This window comes from Cervus canadensis, chromosome 24 (assembly GCF_019320065.1).
Source record: "Cervus canadensis isolate Bull #8, Minnesota chromosome 24, ASM1932006v1, whole genome shotgun sequence".
NCBI classification, from domain to species: domain Eukaryota; kingdom Metazoa; phylum Chordata; class Mammalia; order Artiodactyla; family Cervidae; genus Cervus; species Cervus canadensis.
Window position 1 is genome coordinate 43,291,139 of NC_057409.1, and position 21,685 is coordinate 43,312,823.

Consider the following 21,685-nt stretch of genomic DNA (forward strand, 5'->3'; position numbering starts at 1 on the left):
GATCCACCCAAGGAATCACTAAGTATGACAGCTATAGTCTTAAGAAGTGTATTTGTTAAAAAATAAGAATTGAAAGTCAAAATGACTCCTCGATATGTGGGCTGCAGAATGTTGTGTTAGCAGGCATGTAAACAACCCTAATCTTGTCCATCTCCATTAGAACTCTTGGCTGGCTAGTTGACTGTCAACGAGCAGGAATATTTTGAAAGGGATCTTTTTTTTTCTGAGCAGTAGGTCTCAACAGTGGGCTTAAAATACTCAGTAAAACACGTTGCTAACAGATAAGCTGTCATCCAGGCTTTGTTGTTCTACATACAGAACACAGGCAGAATAGATTTAGCATAAATCTTAAGGGCCCTAGGATTTTTGGAATGGTAAGTGAGCATGGGCTTCAACTTCAAGTCACCAGCTGCATTAGCCCCTAACATGATGTCAGCCTGTCCTTTGAAGCTTTGATGCCAGGCATTGATGTCTCTCCAGCCTGAAAGTCCAAGATGGCATCTTCTTTCAACATAAGGCTGTTCATCAACATTGAAGATCTGTTGTTTAGAGTAGCCACCTTCATTAATTATCTTAGCTAGAGCCTCTGCATAACTTGCTGCTTCACCTTGCACTTGAATATTATGGACATGGCTTCATGCCTTACACCTTATGAACCAACATTTGCTCACTTCAAATTCTTCTGCGGCTTCTTCACCTCTCTGAGCCTTCATAGAATTGAAGAAAGTTAAGACCTTGCTCTGGATTAGGGTTTGGCTTATGGGAATGTTGTGGGTGGTTTGATCTTCCATCCAGACCACTTAAACCTTCTCCATAGCAGCAATATGCCCATTTTGTTTTCTTACCATTCATGTGTTCACTGGAGTAGCACTTTTAATTTCCTTCAAGAACTTTTCCTTTGCAATCACAACTTGGCTAACTGCTTGGTGCAAGAGGCTAAGCTTTTTTTGGCCCCTGTCAGCTTTCCATGTGGCTTCCTCATTAACCATTTGTAGCTTTTGATTTAAATTGGGAAACATGAGTTGTTGTTCGCTATTGTGAGACGCATGAGACGTTTCCTTTTACTTGAACACTTAGAGGCCCCTGCAGGGTTATCAACTGGCCTGATTTCATTGTTGTCGTGTCTCAGGGAATGAGGGCGGGGAAGAGGCTTCAGGAAAGGAACAGAGGGAATGGCTGGTTGGTGGACCAGTCAGAACACACATATTTTTTGATTAAATTCAACATCTCATATGGGTATGGTTCATGACACCCCAAAACAATTACAGTGGTAACATCAAATATCATTCACTGATCACACTTCAGTATCAATACAAATAACCTCAGATACACAGATGATACCACCCTTATGGCAGAAAGCGAAGAACTAAAGAGCCTCTTGATGAAAGTGAAAGAGGAGAGTGAAAAATTTGGCTTAAAACTCAACATTCAGAAAACTGAGATCATGGCATCCAGTCCCATCACTTCATGGTAAACAGATGGGGAAACAATGGAAACAGTGAGAGACTTTATTGTTTTGGGCTCCAGAATCACTGCAGATGGTGACTGCAGCCATGAAATTAAAAGACACTTGCTCCTTGGAAGAAGAGCTATGACCAACCTAGACAGCATATTAAAAAGCAGAGATATTGCTTTGCCAACAAAGGTCTGTCTAGTCAAAGCTATGGTTTTTCCAGGAGTCATATATGGATGTGAGAATTGGACCATAAAAAAAGCTGAGTGCCAAAGGATTGATGGTTTTGAACTATGGTATTAGAGAAGACTCTTGAGAGTCCCTTGGACTGCAAGGAGATCCAACCAGTCCATCCTAAAGGCGATCAGTCCTTGGTGTTCATTGGAAGGACTGATGCTGAAGTTGAAGCTCCAATACTTTGGCCACCTGATGCGAAGAACTGACTCATTTGAAAAGATGCTGATGCTGGGAAAGATTCAGGGCAGGAGGAGAAGGGGATGACAGAGGCTGAGATAGTTGGATGGCATCACCGACTCAATGGACATGAGTATGAGCAAGCTTCGAGAGTTGGTGATGGACAGGGAGGCCTGGCATGCTGCTTCCAGTCCTTTGGGTCGCAAAGAGTTGGACACGACTGAGCAACTGAACTGAACTGATTACATATCACCAAAACAAACACAATAATAAGGAAAAAGCTTGAAATGTTTTGAGAATTGTCAAAATGTGACAGAGAGACATGAAATGAACCACTGCTGTTGGAAAAAATGGTGCTGATAGACTTGCTTGAACTTTCAATCTGTAAAATCACATCATCTGTGAAGTCAATAAAATGAAGCACAATAAAATGATAGACATGCCTGTAACTCCTGGAGCATAAACATGAAAGGACTGCCTTTTGTTATTCATGAACAAGCCTCTTCCAACAACACCTGAGATTATGTTAATACCATTATTTTGGAAAGCCCCTAAAAAGGGGCACTGGTTACCAGGAGAACCAATCACGTGATCAGAACATTGGACCTTTCAGTCCCTTGCCTCCCACTACCTTAGAGGAGGGGAGAAGGGTTAGAATTTGCATTAATCACCTTTTGCCAGTGACTTAATCAATCGTGCTTGTGTAATGAAGCCCCCATAAAAGCTCTAACCAAACGTGTTTGGACTGCTCCAGGGCTGGTGAACACATCTGTGTGGTAGGAGGGTGGCCCATCCCAAACTCCAAGGGGACAGGAGCACCTGTGCTTGGGACCCGTCAGGGCCTTGCCCTGTGTGTCTCTTCCTCACTGTTCACTTGGACCGCAAGTCCCCTACATATGACCTTCAAGTTGTGAGCCTCCAAAGACGTGGACATGCCTCTGCATGTCCAGTCACATGTTAGTTCACGTGTCTGGCGTACATTGTCACATGCGTGCCTCCTCTGCAAATGGTGCTGTTTTGCGTACTTTACAAGTTGCCTAGAGCAGTACAGTATCTTTACTTCAAGACCAGAACGTTCACCCAGTGCCAGCCCTTGCATGCCAGCACTGTACTATTCTACTTTCCAAGTGTTAGTCACTCAGTCGTGTCTGACTCTTCAGGACCCCATGGACTGTAGCCTACCTGTCTCCTCTCTGTCCTTGGGGTTCTCCGGGGAAGTATACTGGAGTGGGTTGTTATTCCCTTCTCCAGGGGATCTTCCTGACCCAGGGATCGAACCCAGGTCTCCAGCACTGCAGGCCAATTTTAGGGAAGATTAAAAATGTTTTGTTTCTGTGTTTGTTATGTATTATTTGTGTGAAAAGTATTACAAACCTATTACAGTACAGTGCTATATAGCTGATTGTGTTAGCTGGGTACCTAGGCTGACTTTGTTGGACTTAATGAACAAATTGAACTGATGAACATGCTCTTGAACTCATTTGTATGTAGGGGACTTACTGTATCCTTTGAAGTATCTTTTGTAATAAATCAGTAGTAGTCATTAAATGTTTCCTGAGCTGTTCTAGCAAATTACTGAACCTGAGGATGGGTTGTAGGAACCCCCTATTTATAGCTTTTTGATCAGAAGTACAGGTGATAACCTGGGACTTGGTGGCTGAAGTGGAACAGGCGTGTGGGACTGAGCCCTTAACTTGTGGGGACTGTGCTAATTCCTAGTAGTTAGCATCAGAATAGAATTGTAGGACACCTTATTGGTGTCCAGAGAGCTGAAGAATTGGTTGATGTGGGAAAAGCCGTCACACATTTGATGTCAGAAGTGATATGAAAGTGTAGGAAAACTAAGCTTCCTTCCAGTACCTTTGTAGAAATTAGAAAAGTGTACCCCATGCTTCAGAAAGATGCACCCCATCACTGGGATGCAGGGCATGGTGAGTGAACCACAGAGTGGATTTGAGCTCTCACTGCCCCCCTTTGCAGGTGCCCTTGTCTAGTAAGCAGTCTGTACAACTGGACATGGCGACCCTGATGGGAGCACCTTCCAGGTGGGGTTTTGGGCCAAGCGCCTGCCGAGGTGTTTACACTCACGTTACTGATGTTGTTTGATGTCTGCTGGTTGAACAGCCTTGGCTCAGTCTTCCCTTCTTTTCCTCTTGGAAGAAAAGATGTGTCTGTAGGATCCAGCCCTTCTGGTGAGTCAGGCCCACGTCCTGGAAGTCCTCTCTGCCGATGGTGCGCATTATAATCTTTGCCCCTTTGAAAAAGAGTAAAACGGCAGGACCAAACTATAAGAAAAACTCTGGTGTACACACCACTATATGTAAAATAAACAAGAGAATTTGCTGTATGTCACAGGAAACTATAGACGATACCTTGTTATAGCCTACAATGGAAAAGAACCAGAAAAATAAAGTTATGTATAATTGAATCATTTTGCTGTTCACGTGAAATTACATCACAGCCTTGTCGTGGCGAAGGGGCTTGCATGACTCAATGAAGCTATGAGCCATGCCATACAGGGCCACCCAAGACAGAGGGGTCATAGTGAAGGTTCTGATAAAATGTGGTCCGCAGGAGGAGGAAGTGGCAAGCCACTCCAGTATACTTGCCTAGAGAACCTCATGAACAGTTTGAAAAGGCAAGAATGACACCCAAGATTAGACCTCCAGATTGGAAGGGGTCCAATATGCTATGGGGGATAGCAGAGGGCAATTACTAATAGCTCCAGAAAGAATGAAGCGGCCGGGCCAAAGCGGAAACAATCCTCAGTTGTGGATGTGTCTAGTGTTGTAAAGAACAATATTGCATAGGAACCTGGAATGTTAGGTCTGTGAATCAAGGTAAACTGGAAGTGGTCAAGCAGCAGATGGTAAGATTGAACATCGACATCTTAGGACTCAGTGAACTATGATGGATGGGAATGGGTGAATGTAATTCAGATGACCATTATATCTACTACTGTGGGCAAGAATCCCTTAGAAGAAATAGCCTTCAGAGACAACAGTTCAGTTCATTTCAGTCGCTCAGTTGTGTCCGACTCTTTGCAACCCTATGAATCGCAGCATGCCAGGCCTTCCTGTCCATCACCAACTCCCGGAGTTTACTCAAACTCATGCCCATCGAGTTGGTGATGCCATCCAGCCATCTCATCCTCTGTCGTCTCCTTCTCCTCCTGCCCCCAATCTCTCCCAGCATCAGGGTCTTTTCCAATGAGTCAACTCTTCGCATGAGGTGGCCAAAGTATTGGAGTTTCAGCTTCAGTATCAGTCCTTCCAATGAACACCCAGGACTGATCTCCTTTAGGATGGACTGGTTGGATCTCCTTGCAGTCCAAGGGACTCTCAAGAGTCTTCTCCAACACCACAGTTCAAAAGCATCAATTTTTCGGTGCTCAGCTTTCTTCACAGTCCAACTCTCACATCCATACATGACCACTGGAAAAACCATAGCCTTGACCAGACGGAACTTTGTTGGCAAAGCAATATCTTTGCTTTTTAATATGCTATCTAGGTTGGTCATAACTTTCCTTCCAAGGAGTTAGCACCTTTTAATTTCATGGCTGCAATCACTATCTCTAGTGATTTTGGAGCCCCCAAAAATAAAGTCTGACACTGTTTCCACTGTCTCCCCATCTATTTCCCATGAGGTGATGGGACCAGATGCCATGATCTTAGTTTTCTGAATGTTGAGCTTTCAGCCAACTTTTTCACTCTCCTCTTTCACTTTCATCAAGAGGCTTTTCAGTACCTCTTCACTCTCTGCCATAAGGGTGGTGTCATCTGCATATCTGACATTATTGATATTTCTCCCAGTAATCTTGATTCCAGCTTGTGCTTCTTCCAGCCCAGCGTTTCTCATGATGCACTCTGCATATACGTTAAATAAGCAGGGTGACAATATACAGCCTTGACGTACTTCTTTTCCTATTTGGAACCAGTCTGTTGTTCCATGTCCAGTTCTAACTGTTCCTTCCTGACCTGCACACAGAAGAGTTCAAAATGCAGTACTTGGAAAGAAAAAAAAAATGCAGTACTTGGGTATAACCTCACAAGTGACGGAACGAGCTTGGGTCGTTTCCAAGCAAACCATTCAACATCATCGTAAATCAACTATACTTCAATTGAAAAGAAAAAGAAAAAGAAAAACTAGCAAACGAGGAAGAGGGAAAATGAACAAACACTAATTGAACAACTGTATTCTGCCAGGCACTGCACTGTGGTGGGCATTGTACACACTTAGCCCTCTTTTTCTCAACACATCCCTGAATAAAGGCGATTAGAAAGCTTAGCCTTCACTTTTGGGGTTCTCTCAGGCTGAAGTTTCTTTTATCAGTGGCTTAGTTGAAGAAAAAGTGACCTTTAAGGAAAATTGTCATCAGAACATGAACCTGTGTATCCATGTTTTACACCCTCTGAATTCTATTCTTGATCAGATTCAGCCACCAAAGGTCACTGGTGTATGAGTGTGATCCTGTGTAGGACCACTGTCACGGGCCACGTGCCTGGAGGGCAGCTGACTTAATGTTCTCCAGGTAAAAATGTCACTACGGCAGAGCCGCATGGATTCAGCCATGGCTGAAGCAGCAGCTACTGTTGTCCCAGGCCTGGTCCTGAATATTTTATTTTTTAGCTAAATCAGTATTATATTTACTGTGCTGGGATAGCACAGAGCCTTACTATAGAAACTTGAGAAATACTTGTCGAATGAGGTAAATGGAATTTCCTATAAATATACGAGTCTTTAAATCATTCAATGTCACTCTATAAAAACCCATAGAAGTATCCTTTAGAATTTAGTGGTAGGAAAAGCTTTATTTCCCCTGAGGAATAAGCATGTTGCAAATGAGAACCACAAAACCTGATTGTGTTGCTCCTTTTTTGCTTTTTTTGCTTTCACATTCAGTCTGAAAGTCTGAAGTTTTCTATTTTTCAGTTTTCTCTCTTTTTTGAAAGTCTGAACTTTAGTCACTTATTGGAGATTGTTGATATTTTTTCTTTTCCTTCAGATTAAAAAAAAAAGTTTTGTTTTTTTTTTTTGTATTTAGTCTTTTTTAGTGTGTGTGGATAGGCAAGGTGGGGGGGGCAGGTGTTGTTATTATAAGCAGTTTAAATCCATTTTGGAGAAGATGAAATACAAAAGTTAAAAACTGGAATTCTTCAGATAGCTGTCTCACCACCCAAGTGCTCGTCCTTCTTTATTCCTAGGGAACAGCCAGCCTTTTTTTTGACCCAGGAGGGAATCCTTATACCACGAGGCAGGTGAGGGAAGATTCACAAATCACTGAGGCTCATGGGAGGTCACAAGAGGCTGTCCTTCCAGCCGCTACTGCCAAACAAGGCTGAGGTCAAGTGACTAAGCCTGACTGGCTGAGCTGCTGGCTGATGAGCTCATAGCACATAGTCAGCATGTAGGAAGCGCTTAATACATCTTAGCAATTTATTAATGGTATTATTGATTTTACCCAGGGCTGAGTGAATGCTGAGAGGAGAAACCAAGGTTGAGTTGACAGACCTCTGCTTTCTGGGCATGGCCGCAGAGCTCAGACATGTGGAAAAATGGAGACAGTGGCTTCCACACGGTTTTGAGTTCAACTTTGCTTCTCACTCACCCAGCCAAAGAACAGGTTTAAGTAGGAAACACATCACAATATAATCCTTCCCCCAAATCTTTGTTTCTTAGCCAGTAATTTAATTCTGGCTGCCAGAGCCTGTGGTTGGTTACCTGAGAATCTTTATGTCGCTTAGAAAAAAACAGAAATGAAGTTCATTAAAAGCAAAGAAAAACAAAAAAAGTTGAGAAGGTCATGTTAGGATGGCTTTGAATACTTACGCCTTTTGGACAGTGTCTGCCTCAGGGGTCTGCATGTGCTCAGCCAGGGAAGCACAAAGAGGGTCAAGGGTCATATCCCTCGGCACTGAGTCTGCGAAGACAAAGAGCATCCTGAATCAGCAAAGGACGGCAGGCGGCGATCCCAGACACGAGAAAACGTCTACCTGCTGAGCGGTCAACAGCATGCCAGTTAGAGCAATACGGTATGTTATACCTAGGGAGTTCGCAAATGCCGCAGAAACTAGAGCTGACACGTGGCAAGTGACATCAAAATCAGTAAGCCCCATTGGGAAAGCGATGTGACAGTGCATATCAAGATCTAGAAAAATGTTCTTGTCTTTGATCAGGAATCTTACTCCTGGGTATTATCATAAGGAAATAATTTAAAAGAAGAAACAAGCTTTTTGTACAAAGTTGTTCATTACGACATCATCAATAATAAAAAATTAGAAACAGCCAAACAACGGGAAATTTTCAATGCATTATTTTGACATTTAAAATTATGGTTGAAAAGATAAATCAGCAGTATGGAAAATACGATATAACGACAAGTAACAGTAAACTATAGAATTGTGTGTTAAAGCTCTGTAAAACATGTGTAGATGAATAAGAGCTGGAAGAGAAAACAGAAAGAGGAAATAATATGTTAAAGAGGTTTATGTGTGTTTAAATTTTTTCTTAAAACCCCAGCGTGGTTATAACCTTGAAAAGAAAATTGATTAAAAAATTGTTATATTTTGAGGAAGGCTTATGCAGGCTATACAGCTATTGCTGGGTTCTCTGAAGACCATATTGGGTAGTTTTTAGAATGAGAAGAGTCTCCAGACTGACTTCATATTAAACTAGGATACTTTTTATTTTAGTTACTTTAAACAGTTTTTAATTATGAAAGATATATTTCATTGAAGAAAATAGGAAAACACAAGTATAAATAAGAACCCTCCCCTCAACACATAATTATTAAAATGACTAAAAAGACTGACTGGACTGAGAATTAACAAAGATCCAGAGGAACTGGAATGCTCATTCTCTGTTGGTTAGAATGTAAAATGGTACAATCACTTAGGAAAACAGTTTGACCATTAAATGTTAAATATACCATATCATCATAATGGTCAAAACAGTTTGACCATTAAATGTTAAATATACCATATCATCCAACCATTATAATTCTAGGTATTTCACTCAAAAAGGATGAAAGCATATGTCCACATAAGTACTTACACACAAATGGTCATAACAACTTTATTTGCAATAGTCAAAAACTTGCAACAACCGACATACCCATCAATAGGTGAATGGATAAAATGCTAGTATATACATACAATGCAATGCTACTCAGTAGCAAATAGAAGGGAAGTACTGATACACTCAACAATATGGATGAATCTCAAAAGAATTATGTGGAGTAAAAACAACCAGACAAAGAATAGTATATATGGTATGCTTCCATTTATATAAATTCTAGAAAGTGAAAACCAGTCTATAGGGACAGAAAGCAGATTGGTTTGGAAATGAGAGAGACTGATGTTAGAGGCCGGAGGCAGAAGAATCGTTTGGGAAAGATGAAATGTTTGTCTTGATTGTGGTGTTTCATGAGCATAGACAGGTGTCAGAACTTACCTAGTAGATCTTGAGTTCTCATCACAAGAAAAAAAAAGTAACTATGTGTGCTAACTGATGTTAACTGTGGTAACCATTTTGCAATATGTATCACGTTGTTATATGGTACCTTTTAAACTAATTACAATGTTATATGTCAATTTTATCTCCAGAAAACTAGAAACTGCCCCTTCAAATCATAGCAATATTTAATGTTTCTATAGAAGAAAATTGATGGTTGAATAATTTTATATTCTACCAAATAATTATCATAATTAAAATCTAAGGAAAAGTGAAGTTTTAAGTTTAAGCTTAAAACTTAAAATCTTTATAGAAAAATAGCAATATTTAACATTTAAAGATAATTTATCTAATTGTACAATTTAAATAGGTGTAATTTATTATAAGGCTGTTTAAAAAGCTTAACAAAGTTAAGTTATATTAACAAAGTTAAGATATATTAATACAAATAAAGTGTTTAAAACAGTGCTGGCACTTGCTAAAAACGGGAACCAAGAAAAAAAAAGAATCCACCACCACCACCACAGCAAAACCCCCAAAACCTAAAAAACCCTGACTCATGATCCCTCTACCTACATACAACTACAGCAAATATTTTGGTGTATATACTTTCATGCATATATAGTAAATATACACTCATATTTTAATAAGTTAATGAAATAATACATGTAATTCAAATCTACTTTTATATTAGAATCTCCCATATCATTAAATATTCTAAAAATGATTTTAATACCACCATGGCATTGCATCATATGGATACCATAATTGACTTAACCAAATGTATAACTTTTAAAATTCAAGTTGTTTTGAATTTTTATAACTAAAATGTACTTTATATAGCATATGCTTATAAGGAATGTTTCTGTTTACCAAAGGACTTAATTCTCTGTCCACATCTATTACTATTGAAGAATGTACAGTCTTAAGGGTAAAATGTCTATTGCTGAATTGTTTCCCAGAAAATTTGTACCAATTTACATGCCAAAGAAATGGTCATTCATTCCTTCATTTATCCCATGTTAATTAAATACCTGCTACATGATGGTCATTATATTAGGTGCTGGGAATATAGTGGTGAGTAGGATGGATACACACCCTGGTCTCAGGAAGCTTAAATTTTAGTGGGGAAGATGGATACTAGCACAAAGTAAAACAAAGAAAAATGAAATAATTTAAAAAGTTAAAAAAAACTTTTTGAAAGGAAGACTCTAATATTCAATCCCCTCTCTCTTTGAGCAGTAGATTCTTGCATGAATTAATTGATTTTTCCTCAGTTTTGTTTATTTAAAGATATCATAACTTCAAAGAGCCTCTTGATGAAAGTGAAAGAGGAGAGTGAAAAAGTTGGCTTAAAACTCAACATTTAGAAAACTAAGATCATGGCATCCAGTCCCATCACTTCATGGCAAATAGATGGGGAAACAGTGGAAACAGTGAGAGACTTTATTGTTTTGGGCTCCAAAATCACTGCAAATGGTGACTGCATCCATTAAATTAGAAGTTACTTGCTCCTTGGAAGAAAAGCTATGATCAAAATAGCATATTAAAAAGCAAAGTTATTACTTTGCCAACAAAGGTCCGTGTAGTCAAAGCTATGGTTTTTTCAGTAGTCATGTATGCATGTGAGAGTTGGACCATAAAGAGAGCTGAGAGCTAAATAATTGATACTTTTGAACTGTGGTGTTGGAGAAGATTCTTGAGAGTCCCTTGGACTTCAAGGAGATCCAACCATTCCATCCTAAAGGAGATCAGCCCTGGGTGTTCATTGGAAGGACTGATGCTGAAGCTGAAACTCCTGTAGTTTGGCTACCTGATATGAAGAACTGACTCTTGGAAAATACCCTGATGCTGGGAAAGATTGAAGGCAGGAGGAAAAGGGGATGGCAGAGGATGAGATGGTTGGATGGCATCACTGACTCAATGGACATGAGTTTGAGTAAGCTCTAAGAGCTGGTGATGGACAGGGAAGCTTGGTGTGCTGCAGTCCATGGGGTTGCAAAGAGTTGGACACAACTGAGCAACTGAACTGGTAACTTCAAAAAAAGATTTGAAAAGAAAAAATTTGCCTGTTATCCCACCGGCATTCTTCCCTTAATACTAGTAATAGTTTACTCATTTTTCAGTGTTCAGTGGTGTCCACACTGCCATGCAGAAGAACTTGGGTTCCTTTCTGCTATTCCCAAATATTAAGGATGGCATCTACTGTCTCATCAACCTCCAGACTTTGCAGTGGGGACAAAATTGTCAATGTATGAGGTTGCTGAAGAAACTGGAAAGGTTGATTGGGCTGGTAGCTGGAATTTATTTTGTCTTGGATAACATGTAAATATTAATAGAGAATGGGAACTGATTTAAGAATTTTTGTGATTAAGAAGAATTCTGTGAGGGTTTCTTTCCCTAACTTCGAGGGTTCAGTAAAATCTGTCTCATGGAACGGATTTCACTGCTCTTCACCAGTTTTGAAATTTGGGACAGAGCACTATATGACCAGCAGAGGGCGCGTTTGTATTGACCAAAAGCTGAGGTTTTTACAACTGGTGTGATTTCCTGGTTTTGATTAGACGCAGAAGGGCAGCCGAGAAGAGCTATCTCACGTCCAAGGTCAGGGGCGGCAGCTGGAGGAGCTACCCCACGTCCAAGGTCAGGGGCGGCGGCTGGAGGAGCTACCCCCATCCAAGGTCAGGGGCGGCGGCTGCGCTTTGCTGGAGCAGCCGTGAAGAGATACCCCAGGTCCAAGGTAAGAGAAACCCAAGTAAGACGGTAGGCACTGAGAGGGCGTCAGAAGGCAGATAGACGGAAACCACAATCACAGACAACTAGCCAATCTGATCACATGGACCACAGCCTGTTTAACTCAATGAAACTAAGCCATGCCATGTGGGGCCACCCAAAACGGACGGGTCATGGTGGAGAGGTCTGACAGAACGTGGTCCACTGGAGAAGGAAACGGCAAACCACTTCAGTATTCTTGCCTTGAGAACCCCATGACCAGCATGAAAAGGCAAAAAGATAGGACACTGAAAGATGAACTCCCCAGGTAGGTAGGTGCCCAATATGCTACTGGAGATCAGTGGAGAAATAACTCCAGAAAGAATGAAGGGATGCAGCCAAAGCAAAAACAACACCCAGTTGTGGATGTGACTGGTGATAGAAGCAAGGTTTGATGCTGTAGAGCAATATTGCATAGGAACCTGGAATGTTAGGTCCATGAATCAAGGCAATTTGGAAGTGGTCAGACGAGATGGCAAGAGTGAACATCAACATTCTAGGAATCAGCGAAATAAGATGCACTGGAATGGGTGAATTTAACTCAGATGACCATTATATCTACTACTGTGGGCAGGAATCCTTTAGAAGAAATGGAGTAGCCATCATTGTCAACAAAAGAGTCCGAAATGCAGTACTTGGATGCAATCTCAAAAATGACAGAATGATCTCTGTTCATTTCCAAGGCAAACCATTCAATATCATGGTAATCCAAGTCTATGCCCCGACCAGTAACGCTGAAGAAGTTGAAATTGAACAGTTCTATGAAGACCTACAAGACCTTCTAGAACTAACATCCAAAAAAGATGTCCTTTTCATTATAGGGGACTGGAATGCAAAAGTAGGAAGTCAAGAAACACCTGGAGTAACAGGCAAATTTGACCTTGGAGTACAGAATGAAGCAGGGCAAAGGCTACTAGAGTTCTGCCAAGAGAACGCACTGGTCATAGCAAACACCCTCTTCCAACAACACAAGAGAAGACTCTACACATGGACATCACCAGATGGTCGACACCGAAATCAGATTGATTATATTCTTTGCAGCCAAAGATGGAGAAGCTCTATACAGTCAGCAAAAACATGACCAGGAGTTGACTGTGGCTCAGATCATGACCTCCTTATTGCCAAATTCAGACTGAAATTGAAGAAAGTGGAGAAAACCACTAGACCATTCAGGTATGACCTAAATCAAATCCCTTATGACTATACAGTGGAAGTGAGAAATAGATTTAAGGGACTAGATCTGACAGACAGAGTGCCTGTTGAACTATGGATGGAGGTTCATGACATTGTACAGGAGACAGGAATCAAGACCATCCCCAAGAAAAAGGAATGCAAAAAAGCAAAATGGCTGCCTGAGGAGGCCTTACAAATAGATGTGAAAACAAGGGAAGTGAAAAGCAAAGGAGAAAAGGAAAGATATACCCATTTGAATGCAGAGTTCCAAAGGATAGCAGGGAGAGATAACAAAGCCTTCCTCAGTGAACAATGCAAAGAAATAGAGGAAAACAATAGGATGGGAAAGACTAGAGATCTCTTCAAGATAATTAGAGATAGCAAGGGAACATTTCATGCTAAGATGGGCTCAATAAAGGACAAAAATGGTAGGGACCTAACAGAAGCAGAAGATATTAAGAAGAGGTGGCAAGAATACACAGAAGAACTGTACAAAAAAGATCTTCACTACCCAGATAAACATGATGGTGTGATCACTCACCTAGAGCCTGGAATGTGAAATCAAGTGGGCCTTAGGAAGCATCACTATGAACAAAGCTAGTGGAGGTGATGGAATTCCAGTTGAGCTATTTCAAATCCTGAAAGATGATGCTGTGAAAGTGCTGCACTCAATATACCAGCAAATTTGGAAGACTCGGTAGTGGCCATAGGACCGGAAAAGGTCAGTTTTCATTCCAATCCCAAAGAAAGGCAGTGCCAAAAAATACTCAAACTACTGCACAATTGCACTCATTTCACACGCTAGTGAAGTAATGCTCAAAATTCTCCAAGCCAGGCTTCAGCAACATGTGAACCGTGAACTTCCAGATGTTCAAGCTGGTTTTAGAAAAGGCAGAGGAACCAGAGATCAAATTGCCAACATCCACTGGATCATCGAAAAAGCAAGAGAGTTCCAGAAAAACATCTGTTTCTGTTTTATTGACTATGCCAAAACCTTTGACTGTGTTGATCACAATAAACTGTGGAAAACTCTGAAAGAGATGGGAATACCAGACCACCTGACCTGTCTCTTGAGAAAACTGTATGCAGGTCAGGAAGCAACAGTTATAACTGGACATGGAACAACAGACTGGTTCCAAATAGGAAAAGGAGTGTGTCAAGGATATATATTGTCACCCTGCTTATTTAACCTATATGCAGAGTACATCATGAGAAACGCTGGGCTGGAGGAAGCACAAGCTGGAATTAAGATTGCCAGGAGAAATATCAACAACCTCAGATATGAAGATGACACCACCCTTATAAACAAAGCAAAGAAGAAGTAAAGAGCCTCTTGAAAGTGAAAGAGGAGAGTGAAAAAGTTGGCTGAAAGCTCAACATTCAGAAAACTAAGATCATGGCATCCAGTCCCATCACTTCATGGCAAATAGATAGGGAAACAGTGGAAACAGTGGCTGACTTTATTTTTCTGGGCTCTAAAATCACCGCAGATGGTGATTGCAGCCATGAAATTAAAAGATGCTTACTCCTTGGAAGGGAAGTTATGACCAACCTAGACAGCATATTAAAAGGCAGAGACATTACTTTGTGAACAAAGGTCCATCTAGTCAAGGCTATGGTTTTTCCGGTGGTCATGTATGGATGTGAGAGTTGGACTATAAAGAAAGCTGAGCACTGAAGAATTGATGCTTTTGAACTGTGGTGTTGGAGAAGACTCTTGAGAGTCCCTTGGACTGCAAGGAGATCCAACCAGTCCATCCTAAAGGAGATTAGTTCATTGGAGGGACTGATGTTGAAGCTGAAACTCCAATACTTTGGCCACCTGATGCGAAGAGCTGACTCAGAAAAGATCCTGATGCTGGGAAAGTTTGAGGGCAGGAGGAGAAGGGGACGACAGAGGATGAGATGGTTGGATGGCATCACCGACTCAATGGACATGGGTTTGGGTGGACTCCAGGAGTTGGTGATGGACAGGGAGGCCTGGCTGCGGTTCATGGGGTCGCAAAGAGTCAAGACACGACTAAGTGACTGAACTGAACTGAACTGAAATCCTTTTGCTGGGATGTGGAGGGTGTTTTGTTTTGTTTCTCTAGTAAAACAACCTTACATTTAGGAAGTATTGGAATAAACCAAGTCATTACTTTGACTAAAAACCTACAATTTTAACTGTTTTTAAAAAAATCTAAAATAACAGAGCATAGAAAACTACTCTATAATGATTACCCATGTACTTACCACCTACCTTTGTGAAATCTTAACATTTTGCCATATTTGATGCACATTTTTTCTGAAGAGATAAAACAATTCAGATATCGTCTAAGACTGTATTGTATCACATAAAATCCTGTTTCCCTCACTTTTTCCCCAGAGGGGAGTCACTAAGTCATGTCCAACTCTTTGTGACCCCAAAGACTATAGCCTGCCAGGCTCCTCTGTCCGTGGGATTATCCTGGCAGGAATACTGGAGTCAGTTGCCATTTCCTTCTCCAGGGGGTCTTCCGGACCCAGTGATTGAACCCCCATCTCCTGCATTATAGGTGGATTCTTTACCACTGAACCACCATGGAAGCCCTTAAATTTGGTATTTATCAACTGACTGGGTTCAGAATATGCTACCCCCAAAACACTGCACCTTGGCATATTGACTACTTTAAGCTGAAGGAATCTGAGAAAGGGGAGTGCAAGTTATCAGGCCTGCTACTCGTGTTAAGAGGTAGGTTCTATGGGGTTGGCCAAAACGTTTGTTTGGGTTTTTTTGTAAGATGTTATGGAAAAACTCAAATGAAGCTTTTGGCCAACTCAGTACCTGGAGGAAGGGAGCACCCGTGTCTCTGAAGACAGAGGGACTCTGAGAGGAACACAAACAAGCCTTGGTCTCTTTCCCCCGCTTGATTACCCGGTGCACCTACCCCTTTGTCCTATCACATTTTCCCACAGCTTTCCACTCTTCATCAAACCTACTTAAAAAAATGCTCAGGCTTAACTATTTCTTCGGGTCCTTATTTCTTTATAAAACCTCCCGTGTGACATAAGTGAAGTGAGGTCGCTCAGTCGTGTCTGACTCTTTGTGACCCCATGGACTGTAGCCCACCAGGCTCCTTGGTCCATGGGATTTTCCAGGTGTGAATACTGGAGTGGATTGCCGTTTCCTTCTCCAGGGGATCTTCCCGACCCAGGGATCAAAGCCAGGTCTCCCGCATTTTAGGCAGACAACTTTACCGTCTGAGTTACCGGGGAAGCCCAAATAAAACCTCCCATGTGACATAAAGCTTAGATCAAATAAATATGTGTGCTTTTTTCTTATTAGTCTGTCTTTATCATTTTAGTTTGCAGGCCCAGCCAGGGCCTCAAAGAGAGTAGAAGAAAAGTTTTTCCTCTCCTACACAGGTCTCTCCCAGGTAGCTCAGTGGTAAAGAGTCTGCCTGCCACTGTAGGAGTCACAGGAGATGTGGGTTCCAATCCCTGGGTTGAGAAGATTCCCTGGAGGAGGAAATGGCAACCCACTCCAGTATTCCTGCCTAGAGAATCCCATGGACAGAGGAACCTGGCGGGCGCCAGTCCATGGGGTGGCAAAGAGTTGGACATGCTGATTGCACACACTAATAGACCTAGATTTTAACAACCAGTAGAGCTACACTGGATAGTACTGGTGTATTGACTACAAGTGAGACCTAGGGACTGATTGACACACTCCTTATGTTTATTTTTATATCTTTACCACATATAAATGCACTTATAAACAACAGATGATGTTATTTTACATATTAAAACTTTGTATCAATAGTATTATATCACTTATGCAACCTGCTTTATTTTGCTTATCATTTTCTCTTTGATATTGTTATTGCTGTTTAGTCACTAAGTCATGTTCTACTGTTTTATGACCCCGTGGATTGTAGCCCACCAGGCTCCTCTGTCCATGGGATTTCCCAGGAAAGAATACTGGAATGTATTGCCATTTCCTTCTCCAGGGGATCTTCCCAAACCAGGGATTGAAGCTGGTTCTTCTGCTTGGCAGGTGGATTCTTTACTTCTGAGCTACCTGAGAAGTCCCTGTTTTTGAGATTAGTCCCTGTTAATACACATAGTAAAGAAAGCTGAGCGCCAAAGAATATATGCTTTTGAACTGTGGTGTTGGAGAAGACTCTTGAGAGTCCCTTGGACATCAAGGAGATCCAACCAGTCCATCCTAGAGGAGATCAGTCCTGGGTGTTCATTGGAAAGACTGATGTTGAATCAGAAACTCCAATACTTTGGCCACCTGATGCGAAGAGCTGACTCATTTGAAAAGACCTTGATGCTGGGAAAGATTGATGGCAGGAGGAAAAGGGGACGACAGAGGATGAGATGGCTGGATGGCATCACCGACTCAATGGACGTGAGTTTGAGTGGACTCTAGGAGCTGGTGATGGACAGGGAGGCCTGGCGTGCTGCGATTCATGGGGTCGCAAAGAGTCAGACACGACTGAGTGACTGAACTGAACTGAACTGAATACACATAGTTTCCATACATTTATTTTAAGCTGCTGTACCTTATTCCATTGTATATGTGTGTGCTATGTCACTTCAGTTGTGTCTGATTCTGTGTGACCTTATGGACTCTAGCCTACCAGACTCCTCTGTCCATGGGATTCTCCAGGCAAGATTACTGGAGTGGTTGCCATGCTCTTCTCCAGGGGATTTTCCCAGCCCAGGGGTCGAACCCGGATCTCTTATGTCTCCTGCATAGATAGGTGGGTTCTTTATTATTCATGTCTCCTTGGAAGCCCTATTCCATTGTATGATGTTACTTGCTCAGTTGTGTCCAACTCTTTGTGACCCCAGGCTCCTCTGTCCATGGAATTTTCCAGGCAAGAATACTGGTGTGGGTTGCCATTCCCTTCTTTAGGGGATCTTCCTGACCCAGGGATAGAAGCTCGGTCTCCTGCATTGCAGGCAGATTCTTTACTGTCTGAGCCACAAAGAAGCCCATTCCATTGTATAGACCTACTGCAATTTATTTATCCATTTTGCTGTTGATGGCTGTTTTATTTACAGTTTTTTTTTTTTTTTTTTTTGGTGATTACAAACAATGCTGCAATGAACCTTCTTGAGTGAGTAACTGTTATATGTGAGTTTCTCTAAGGTATATCTAGGAATGGACTTGGATTGCAGAATATACGCATCTTCATTTTATTCAGTTCAGTTCAGTCACTCAGTTGTGTCTGACTCTTTGTGACCCCATGGACTGAAGCATGCCAGGCTTCCCTGTCCATCACCAACTCCTGGAGCTTGCTCAAACTCATGTCCATCGAGTTGGTGATGCCATCCAACCATCTCATCCTCTGTCCATCCATTCAATTTATTGGGTATTATTGGGTATTTCCAAATTGCTCTGAGTTTCTAAAACTCCATACCTTTATCAATAGTGAGTATTTAGAGACTTAAAATCTTTTTGCTAATCTGATTTATATGAGATGATATCTCATTTTGTTTTAATTTGAATTTTCTTGATTAGCAAGTTTGACTAATAAATAAATGGTTACCTATTTAGGTTCCCCCCTAAAAAAAACAATAAACAAAAAAACCACAGCAACCCATTTTTCATTTGAGTTCATTGTCTTTTTCATTCTCTATTAGTAGCAGTTTTTGGTGCATTTGGGGTACTAATACTTTGTTGGTTAAATGCATTACAGATATTGTCTTCTGTATTTGTTTTTTAAACTGTAACTTGTCAAAAACTTTAATTCTAATATAATTGGGTTTGTCAATAATTTTCTTTTTGGTTTGTATTTTGAATCATGTGTAAGAAAATTTTCCCTTTCTTGAATTCATAAAGCTATTTTTGTATATTTTCTTCTAAAGGCTTAAGAATTTTGCTTTTCACATTTAGATCCTGAACACATCTGATACTTTGTGAAGTAAGGGTTAAAAACTGGATAACCAGTTATCTCAAAATTATATAGTGAATAATAGTTTGTGCTTTCCCCACTGTTTTATAATACTTTTCCACATATTATTTCTATATATGGGTGCATTTATTTCTAGATTCTTTATTCTGTCTGTCCCTAAGTCAACATCATACAACCTTAAAGTAATTTTTGATATTTGACTGGGCAAACTCTTCCTCTTTGCTTTTCTTCAAAATTGTATTGGCTATTTTTGGCCCTTCTTTATGAATTTTGGGATCAACTTCCACCAGAAGTTGGGGATTTTTTAAAATGGAGTTTCATTGAATTAATAGATACATTTAGGGAGAACTGTCACCTTCAAATCTATGAATATTATATATAGCATTATGCAGAATGTTATATTTATTCAGGCCTGCTGCTGCTAAGTCGCTTCAGTCGTGTCCGACTCTGTGTGACCCCATAGACGGCAGCCCACCAGGCTCCCCTGTCCCTGGGATTCTCCAGGCAAGAACACTGGAGTGGGTTGCCATTTCTTTCTTCAATGCATGAAAGTGAAAAGTGAAAGTGAAATCACTCAGTCGTGTCTGACTCTTAGCGACCCCATGGACTGAAGCCTATCAGGCTCCTCCGTCCATGGGGTTTTCCAGGCAAAAGAGTACTGGAGTGGGGTGCCATTGCCTTCTCCCTATTCAGGCCTACTTTTAGCTAAGTTAATAAAATGTATAATTTCTTCATGGAAGTCTAATACTTTTTTTAGAATTATTGATTTATTGCTAGGATATATACATGCATGTATTCTATATACATAGGATATATACAATATTTTATAATAATTATATATGTATATTAATATAAAATACATACATACTCTATATGTCTTAAAATTACATTTATCCTGCCTTCATATATAATCAGTACCACTAGACAACTAAACAGTAGAAGGAACAAAAATTCTGGTAGGAGTTTCCCAAGTAATACATGAAGAAAGTATGGTAGGATTTCAGTATTACTGTTTCATAACCTCTAATGAATTACTGGGTCTGCAGCTGCTAGCATCGTGAAGAGACCAGCAAACATCATGCCTCCCAAGGGAAGAACAAGGACACAATACCCTCCTCCGTAAAGTCATCTTATCAAATGGAAGAACCAAACCTGAGTCTGATCCAGTCTCTAGAGCTAAGTACTCATTTACAGAAAATACAGAAGACAGAGAAACATGGAAAACTATACCATGAGAATACAACCAGCAAAATCTAGATTGTGGGAAACTCTGCAGGGAAAGTGACCCAATTTCCTAAAAGTGAACTAAACGAGGGAGCGGAAAAAATAAATGAGGAAAACCTATAAAGCCATATGTCAACCAAAAAAGTCATATTAACCACCCACAAACAAAATCAAAAACAATTATAATAATTTTGGGACAATTAGGATGTTGAAAAAATTGATTGGATATCCAATTATATTAAAGAATAGTTCTAATTTTCAGATACAACAGTGGTATTATGGTTATGTCAAAAGTCTTTTCTTGTCTTTCAGAGATATGCACTCACATGTATATATATAAAAATGGTATGAGCCTGGAACTGGTCTCAAATACTATGGAGGGGAAGAAGGGATTGGGAATATGGGCGAACAGTATTGGCCTGGAGATGGGTACATGAGACTCACTGTCCTGTCCATCTTTGTGTATGTTTGAGGTTTTCTGTAATAAGAATTATTTTTAAATTGCATTATAAACTGTACTTTATTTTGCAAACACTAATTTTTCCCACAATCGATTTTTGTATATTAATATATAGTTAGGGAAAGATTGAGGGCGGGAAGAGAAGAGGGTGACAGAAGATAAGATGGTGGGATGGCATCATCGACTCAGTGGACATAAGTTTGAGCAAACTCAGAGAGATATTGAAGGGCAGGGAGGCTTGATGTGCTGCAGGCCATGGGCCGCAAGGAGTCAGACACAACTGAAGACTGAACAACTATATTTAGTAATCTTGCTGAATTTTGTTTGTGTTTTAATAGCTTGTCTATAGAGGCCTTCAGATTTTTTACCTAAGTAGTACTATTGTCTGAGAATAATGGCAGTGTCATTTCCTCCTTTCCATCCTCTTCTGTTTCCTTTATTTTGCTTTCTCTACTGGTACAATGGTGAAAGAGAAGCAGTGATAGAGGGCGTCCTTATCCTGGTCTTGCCTCTAATGAGGCTGCTTCAGAAGTTCTACCATTCAAGTGTGGTGTAAACTACTCTTTAACAAAACCAGGTATTCCTCTTTCATTCCTACTTTGATCATTTAAAGTCATGAATGGGTGAATTTTATAAATTGATTTTTCCTTTTGCATCTATTGAGATGATCCTAAGTACAGACACAGATTTTTGAGTGTTAGACCATTTTTAGTTCCTGGGGTAAACTGAATTCAGTTGTGGTAGGTTTGGATACACATTTACGAGTGAGACTGGTCTATAAATTTTCTTTCTTATGCGGTTCTTGTCTCTAGTTTCAACTTCTTTTTGGTTTTGATGAATTTGGGT

At 40.6% G+C, this 21,685-nt stretch overlaps 1 protein-coding gene across 3 annotated transcripts in view; it reads right to left on the bottom strand.

Moving 5' to 3' along the window:
- KIAA2012 (KIAA2012 ortholog) overlaps positions 1-21,685 on the bottom strand; it is a 127,436-nt gene that overhangs the window by 14,141 nt on the left and 91,610 nt on the right. For all 3 annotated transcript variants that reach the window (XM_043444559.1, XM_043444558.1, XM_043444557.1), the window contains 2 exons: positions 7,697-7,787; positions 3,956-4,121 (listed from right to left, as the gene is read on the bottom strand). In XM_043444559.1, the coding sequence (XP_043300494.1) occupies positions 3,956-4,121; positions 7,697-7,787 (257 nt within the window). The remainder of the gene's footprint in view (positions 1-3,955; positions 4,122-7,696; positions 7,788-21,685) is intronic.